This window comes from Leuciscus leuciscus (genome assembly GCF_965113295.1).
Source record: "Leuciscus leuciscus genome assembly, chromosome: 5".
Classification (NCBI taxonomy): domain Eukaryota; kingdom Metazoa; phylum Chordata; class Actinopteri; order Cypriniformes; family Leuciscidae; genus Leuciscus; species Leuciscus leuciscus.
In genome coordinates, this window is record NC_138729.1 from 4,401,236 (window position 1) to 4,409,885 (window position 8,650).

The following is an 8,650-nucleotide window of genomic DNA, read 5'->3' on the forward strand; positions in this document are numbered from 1 at the left end:
GTGGGATATTAACTCACAATTGCAAGAAAAAAGTCAGAATTGTGGGATATTAACTCACAATTGCAAGAAAAAAGTCAGAATTGTGGGATATAAACAATTGCAAGAAAAAAGTCTGAATTGTGGGATATAAACTCACAATTGCAAGAAAAAAGTCAGAATTGTGGGATCTTAACTTACAATTGCAAGAAAAAAGTCTGAATTGTGGGATATAAACTCACAATTGCAAGAAAAAAGTCAGAATTGTGGGATATAAACTCATAATTGCAAGAAAAAAGTCAGAATTGTGGGATATTAACTTACAATTGCAAGAAAAAAGTCTGAATTGTGGGATATAAACTCACAATTGCAAGAAAAAAGTCAGAATTGTGGGATATAAACTCACAATTGCAAGAAAAAAGTCAGAATTGTGGGATATTAACTTACAATTGCAAGAAAAAAGTCAGAATTGTGGGATATAAACTCACAATTGCAAGAAAAAAAAAGTCAGAATTGTGGGATATAAACTCACAATTGCAAGAAAAAAAGTCAGAATTGTGAGTTTATATCTCGCAAATGAGAAAAAAGTCTGAATTGTGGGATATAAACTCACAATTGCAAGAAAAAAGTCAGAATTGTGGGATATTAACTTACAATTGCAAGAAAAAAGTCAGAATTGTGGGATATAAACTCACAATTGCAAGAAAAAAAAAGTCAGAATTGTGGGATATAAACTCACAATTGCAAGAAAAAAAGTCAGAATTGTGAGTTTATATCTCGCAAATGAGAAAAAAGTCTGAATTGTGGGATATAAACTCACAATTGCAAGAAAAAAGTCAGAATTGTGGGATATTAACTTACAATTGCAAGAAAAAAGTCAGAATTGTGGGATATAAACTCACAATTGCAAGAAAAAAGTCAAAATTGTGGGATATAAACTCACAATTGCAAGAAAAAAAGTCAGAATTGTGGGATATAAACTCACAATTGCAAGAAAAAAAGTCAGATTTGTGGGATATTAACTCACAATTGCAAGAAAAAAGTCAGAATTGTGGGATATTAACTCACAATTGCAAGAAAAAAGTCAGAATTGTGGGATATAAACAATTGCAAGAAAAAAGTCTGAATTGTGGGATATAAACTCACAATTGCAAGAAAAAAGTCAGAATTGTGGGATCTTAACTTACAATTGCAAGAAAAAAGTCTGAATTGTGGGATATAAACTCACAATTGCAAGAAAAAAGTCAGAATTGTGGGATATAAACTCATAATTGCAAGAAAAAAGTCAGAATTGTGGGATATTAACTTACAATTGCAAGAAAAAAGTCTGAATTGTGGGATATAAACTCACAATTGCAAGAAAAAAGTCAGAATTGTGGGATATAAACTCACAATTGCAAGAAAAAAGTCAGAATTGTGGGATATTAACTTACAATTGCAAGAAAAAAGTCAGAATTGTGGGATATAAACTCACAATTGCAAGAAAAAAAAAGTCAGAATTGTGGGATATAAACTCACAATTGCAAGAAAAAAAGTCAGAATTGTGAGTTTATATCTCGCAAATGAGAAAAAAGTCTGAATTGTGGGATATAAACTCACAATTGCAAGAAAAAAGTCAGAATTGTGGGATATTAACTTACAATTGCAAGAAAAAAGTCAGAATTGTGGGATATAAACTCACAATTGCAAGAAAAAAGTCTGAATTGTGGGATATAAACAATTGCAAGAAAAAAGTCTGAATTGTGGGATATAAACTCACAATTGCAAGAAAAAAGTCAGAATTGTGGGATATTAACTTACAATTGCAAGAAAAAAGTCAGAATTGTGGGATATAAACTCACAATTGCAAGAAAAAAGTCAAAATTGTGGGATATAAACTCACAATTGCAAGAAAAAAAGTCTGAATTGTGGGATATAAACTCATAATTGCAAGAAAAAAAGTCAGATTTGTGGGATATTAACTCACAATTGCAAGAAAAAAGTCTGAATTGTGGGATATAAACTCACAATCGCAAGAAAAAAAGTCAGAATTGTTGGATATAAACTCACAATTGCAAGAAAAAAGTCAGAATTGTGGGATATAAACACAATTGCAAGAAAAAAGTCAGAATTGTGGGATATAAACTCAATTGCAAGAAAAAAGTCAGAATTGTGGGATATAAACTCACAATTGCAAGAAAAAAAGTCAGATTTGTGAGTTTATATCTCGCAAATGAGAAAAAAGTCAGAATTGTGGGATATAAACTCACAATTGCAAGAAAAAAGTCAAAATTGTGGGATATAAACTCACAATTGCAAGAAAAAAAGTCCAAATTGTGAGTTTATATCTCGCAAATGAGAAAAAAGTCAGAATTGTGGGATAAAGTCAGAAACACATTATTATTTTATTCTGTGGAAGCAAACTTCCATAAATATGCATCACTGAGGAAGAACGAGATGCTAGAAATGACGTTTGTGAGATTCATGGAGTCAAATGTTGGAAAAGAGCAGCCAAGATGGCGAAGTTGACACGAATGCTTTTCTACTCACCCTTGCACACTCTCCTTTACCAAAGATCTGCGGTATCGTCCCGTAAAGCGCTTGCAAAGTCATGAGGCCCTTGGCAGCGTGATACAGGCTTGTCTGATCATTCTCTAAATAACACTCCTTCACAAAAGAAGAAAACAAGTTACATAAACATTACTCATGGATGTGTCTGCTATATATTGCATATAAAACAGGATCATATCACACACTTTTATTTTTCCCTGAGTACAGAACATCTGGGATAGATTTACATTAGATCTCCTGAGATAAGAACATTTTTTGATGCGTAATTTCTAATGATTATGATTAAAGAACAGAACAAATATGACAAAATTTGCTGTTGTAAAGTCACACATTTTAGAATGAGACATTTTTGTAGCTTAGCTTTACTAAATCATGTCTTTGAATATGGTGTCTAAAAAAATCTAAATAACAGAAAGTCCAACTCTGCTTAAAAAACAAATAAATAAAAGATGATTCAATTGCCCATATCAGAATATCCACAAGAACAACTCAACTGGTCATAATATAATCCCATATGGCTGAATATGCCCATCAGAGACAGTATTTTGCATCCATGGATGTTTATAACCAAAATCTGACTTACCCTGAATCAGAAAACCTTCAGGATATGAACACAAACCCAGAATATATGTGACACTATAAGCCACACTAAGTAGAAATTGTGTGTTTGTCAAACAGCGACCCCTAGAGTCGCTGTGGAATACTTGCACTGTCGTAAATATATTATATTATAACGTTTTTACATGATTGCAGCTAAATCACAAGTAAATAGTCTATAGTCTAGGCCTACTGTATAATTTAATTTGTGTTGTTTTTATTGGAATGTAAACATTACAAAATGCCAGATAACATCAATTAAGTTAAATGTACATCGCATTATTTCATAACCGTTATGATGTCATTAGACATGATTATTGCAATTTATCATAATAGTTTGCAAATTGTGCTCGTTTACACTATTTACAACCTCTACGTTAGGCTTATTTCTGATAATTATGTGAGATATTGAAAGCTGTTCTCATGATAATCGCAGGAATCAACGTCAACAGCGTCTGATATCCCTCTCAGGACTACGTGATAAATACACCTCACAACACCTGAGTTCAGCTGGAAAACTAATTCGTGAGGCATAGCTATGATTTATCAAAACGATTCCATTTACACCTGGTCACATAAATGTATTTTTGCGAAACGGATTTAAATCCGATCTTCAATTCTCGCGCTATATGCAGATTTAATGGAGTGCACGTCACCGAAAACAACAGATATGAGCTGCATTTTATTGATCATCAGCTAAAATTTCAAAATCAAAGACCGCCATAAGAGAGAGCAGTAACAGCCCTGGTAAGATCATTTCGTTTCTTTACTTTTAATGATGAAGATTGTGTGTTAAGCGTCTGCGACTTACTTTCACTTTGATTTGCGATAGTTTGCACGTTGGCTTGATGCAGTTGCTCATCTGCGGTGATGCGTGTTCCAGCGCGTCATCATATCTGGATATAACATATAGCCTATACATTTTTGGGAGGAGTACAATTTACATATGTGGTTTCAACAACCATATGCATTTACACTTGTCCAGTTTCGTCTGGAATGCGTCTCAGATCTCCTCCTGAAGTGGTTTGAGGGATCGGATTCAAATCCGTCTCAAATGCGTTTCGGAGGGCATTTAAACCTGGACTTTTCACGATCCGATCAGAGAAAACGCATTAAGTGGCCAGGTGTAAACAAAATGACAAAAACATATGCACGAAAGCCGAAAACAAACGCTGGTTGGCCTCTCACAGGGAAGTGACGTATGCCGTAAAGCAGTCGAATTTTGTAGTTCTTTTTGTGCTCTTGTTACTACCCGAACCCCGAAGTTACATAGTGCCAGTAAAAGCGATACAGACCCTGTCAGGCTATGGCAGACGTGTCATTCAACCTATTGTAAGTCGATGTACCATCACAAGGATCTTGGAAATAAATTATGAAGGTTGAAAAGTTACATAGTGTTGCTTTAAAGGGGTGGTTGATTATGATTTCACTTTTCTAACTTTAGTTAGTGTGTAATGTTGCTGTTTGAGCATAAACAACATCTGCAAAGTTACAACGCTCAAAGTTCAAAGCAAAGGGAGATATTTGCTTTTAAAGAAATTGCTTTTTAAGGACTACAACAAACGGCTGATAGAGACTACACCACATTCCTCCCGGGTTAGTGACATCACCGACCCTAGAATTTACATAAACCCCGCCCCCGGAACACGATTTATCGATTATCAGGACAGAATATGCTAATCAATGCCTAGAAGATAACTACACATCAGCTTCATAAATTCATCAACTAACCATTCAGAAATGTCCTGTTGCTTCTACATGTTGTCACTTCTTCTTGAGTCTCTCCATCATTGTCTGACTCCGGTTTGAACATAAATGGCTAAACGTTTTTAAAATTTCCAGTGCATGTGTGTGTGAGGTAATCGGAGCTGCTAAGAACAAGCTGTTGTAGCTCCGCCCCCTGTGCCGGGAGCAGCAGCTCATTTGCATTTAAAGGAACAGATACAAAAACGGTGCGTTTTTGCTCACCCTCAAAAAGTGACAACTTTAACATGCTATATAAAAATATCTGTGGGGTATTTTGAGCTAAATCTTCACATACACACTCTGGGGACATCAGAGACTTATTTTACATCTTATACCACCCCTTTAAGACATTGTCTTACCCTAAATGAACTCTCAGACTCCATGGAAAGAAGGTCTCCATCATAAGGTATAAGGTCCAGAATGTACTCGTCGATGTTTGTGAAAGAGTTAAGAACCCCTTTCTCCTTCAGCCGCTGCTCACACAGGAGACTCCGGCGAGGCACGAACAGAATGTGGAAATCTCGGGGCTGTAATTTATCCTCACTGCAATGCAAATATTACCATAAGTATCATCAGCGAGGCAGCATTACAATCACTATGACTGCCAGAAAACACTAGAACTAATAAAAACATCTGTTATGAAAGTTATTGTGGGAGAAACTATTGTCTCAAATAGAAAGTCGGCACATTTTATGAAAAGTTCATAATACGCTCTTTAAAATAAATAGTTTTGCTCTTTATAGAAATGAGACTTACCTTGCAACATTTTCTGCAATGATGTCCATCAATTCCAACCTCGGTCGGACAAAAAAGACAATATTCTTGACGGCAGCGGATGGTATACGACCCCCTTTGAGAGTGAACATTTTCTCGACCTCATGTTCCTTTTTAATAAATTAAATTAAGACAATCACCTTCTTGACAAGGAATACAATTATATTTAAACCATGTAAATGGTAAGTCAAATGTAAAGGGCAAATGTCAACAATGTTTTTGATATGATATACATATAGACAGTATATACACATAGACAATATATACACACACACACAGTACCAGTTAAAAGTTTGGAAACATTACTATTTTTTATGTTTTTGAAATAAGTCTCTTATGCTCATCAAGCCTGAATTTATGTGATCAAAAGTACAGAAAAAAATAATGGTGTTCTATTTTAATATACTTTAAAATATAATTTATTCCTGTGAATTTTCAGCATCAGTACTTCAGTGTCACATGATCCTTCAGAAATCAATCTAATATGCTGATTTATTATCAATGTGATTTTTATTTAATAACCTGTGATGCTTTTTCAGGATTCTTTGATGAATAAAGAGTTAAAAAAAAGAACAGCATTTATTTAAAATATTAATATTTTGAAACAACATACACTAACGTTCAAAAATTTGGGGTCAGTGATTTTTTTCTTTCCTTTTCGGAAAGAAAGTGTTAGTTTTATTTAACAATGATGTATTAAATCGATAAAGTGATAGTAAAGATTTATATTGTTAGAAAAGGTTTCTATTTTGAATAAATGCTGTTCTTTTTAACTTTTTGTTCATCTAAGAATCCTGAAGAGAGAGAAAAAAAACAAAAAAACAAAACAAAACACAGGTTCCCAAAAAATATTAAGGAGCGCAACTGTTTCCAACATGAATAATAATGAGTATCAAATCAGCATATTAGAATTATTTCTGAAGGATCATGTGACACTAAAGTAATGATGCTGAAAATTCAGCTTTGTATCACAGAAATAAATTATATTTTAAAGTATATTAAAATTGAAAACCATTATTTTAAATTGTAATAATATTTCACAATATTACATTTTTTTCTGTATTTTTGATCAAATAAATGCAGGCTTGACGAGCATAAGAGACATTAATATGTATTAATATAAATACACATACATACATACATACATATATACAGTGGTGTAGTCTAGTTTTTTGTAGTGAGTATACTCTAATATAACCCCCCCCCCCGGCATACTCACCCAGCCCAGAGCGTCACCCCATAAGCACCACCACACTCACTAATGCATACAGTATGCATCGACATGTAATTGAGAGCATTATGAAATACTAAGTGTTATCAACTTATTTATTTGTTATATGAATATGGTCCCTGAAGCACAGGTTTTATCAGTTGACAATTATCAACAATAAAATAAAATAAACATTATAGGCACAAATACAAATTTACTTTTAGAAATGGTGTTTTTGAAAAAAAAAATTTGTTTAAATACATTTTACTGTGCAATTCCTTTCTAATTAATTTGAGTTAGACCGAACTTTTATTTTGGTGGGTTGTAGACATTTGAGTTTCTGTTTGTTTTAATAAACTATTATTATTATTATTATTATTAGGCCTGAAGTATACTCTGTGCAATAGTAATATATTTCTGTTATAATTTCTTCAAGTTATACAGAACTTTTATTTTGACAGGTTGTCGTAAAGACATAACAGTTTCTGTGTGTATATGAAACGAATGAATGACGATAGTTTTATCAAATGAAATGGTGAAATTCTCATCAAGTGACTCTCATAGCAGCTCTGTGATGAAGTGCACATGTGTAGCCTACATCATGTCTCAATACAGTGAAACGCTGAAAACACCACGAGCGTGAGTCACGCGTGCTTCTGTGTGTGTGTGTGTGTGTGTGTGTGTGTGTGTGTGTGTGTGTGTGTGTGTGTGTGTGTGTGTGTGTGTGTGTGTGTGTGTGTGTGTGTGTGTGTAGTGGAGCAGCACACTGAGCGCTCATTCCCAGAGACGCGTAGAACAATTGCAGTCTCTTTTAGCTTTAATATTCATAGACACTAGTCCATATCGAGATTTGATTCATTGTACAGCAGCTACTTTTGATTTATTCATTCAAAAATAGCCTAAATCCGTGACGTTCTGCTTTATATAGCAAGTTCCATTTGTGACTGGATTCCGCGATTCGATCCGTCGCTTCGCAAACACAGACGGGGTGAATTTATGAATGAAAGTGTGAAAGTTCTGACACAAAACGAAGTTGATACGTATCCTCACGCTTTTTTTAAGTGGGTATACGCAAATCCTTGGCCTTTTCTAGTGGGTATACGGCGTATACCTGCGTATCACGTAGACTACACCACTGCATATATATGTGCACTCACTACAGTATGTGTGTATTTTTAGGTACAATTTGTGTACAGTTTCTCACCTTCAAAAGGGAATATTGAGCAATTAACCCGAAAGGTCCAGTAAGATACTCGTCCCAAACAATGGCCTTATAAAGAACAACAACAACAACACATGAACTAAAGGATGACGACACGTTACATGTCCATTGACAGTATCGCTGAACAGTATTTGCAGTAATAATACTAGTTCAATACAACAATAACACAAAGTGCAGTTCACATTCTTATAAGGGAAGTAGATTTGAATAAATGATAGAGTGACAGCAGAAGAATGACTACTCTGCATGTTTATTAAAGCAAAAAGCTTTACCTTGCTTCCCGAACATTTATCTAAAAATTCACGCAGGTCTTTTCGTGCAGCCTCTCTCAAAATATTCAGGTTTACTCTGCCACAAAACAAATGCGACGCCATATTCGTTAAATCGCAATCATATGACTTTCACGGCCTCATGATGTCACGTGATTCGTCTTTCAAAATAAAAGCCAGCAGATGTACATATTATTACTCCAGTTCCCAGTTATAATTTTATACAATTTAATTATTTTTTAAATATCTATATTTTATTATAGGATTCGTTTGTTTCCTCAAAAAATTGGATTTTGTTATTATTAT

At 34.2% G+C, this 8,650-nt stretch overlaps 1 protein-coding gene across 1 annotated transcript in view; it reads right to left on the reverse strand.

The window, feature by feature from the left end:
- vps33a (VPS33A core subunit of CORVET and HOPS complexes) overlaps window positions 1-8,498 on the reverse strand; it is a 16,156-nt gene extending 7,658 nt beyond the window's left edge. The window contains exons 1-5 of the mRNA XM_082170535.1: window positions 8,348-8,498; window positions 8,058-8,123; window positions 5,626-5,753; window positions 5,229-5,412; window positions 2,506-2,622 (exon numbers count right to left, since the gene is read on the reverse strand). Of these exons, the coding sequence (XP_082026661.1) occupies window positions 2,506-2,622; window positions 5,229-5,412; window positions 5,626-5,753; window positions 8,058-8,123; window positions 8,348-8,449 (597 nt within the window). The 5' untranslated portion in view covers window positions 8,450-8,498. The remainder of the gene's footprint in view (window positions 1-2,505; window positions 2,623-5,228; window positions 5,413-5,625; window positions 5,754-8,057; window positions 8,124-8,347) is intronic.
- Window positions 8,499-8,650: the final 152 nt, after the last annotated feature.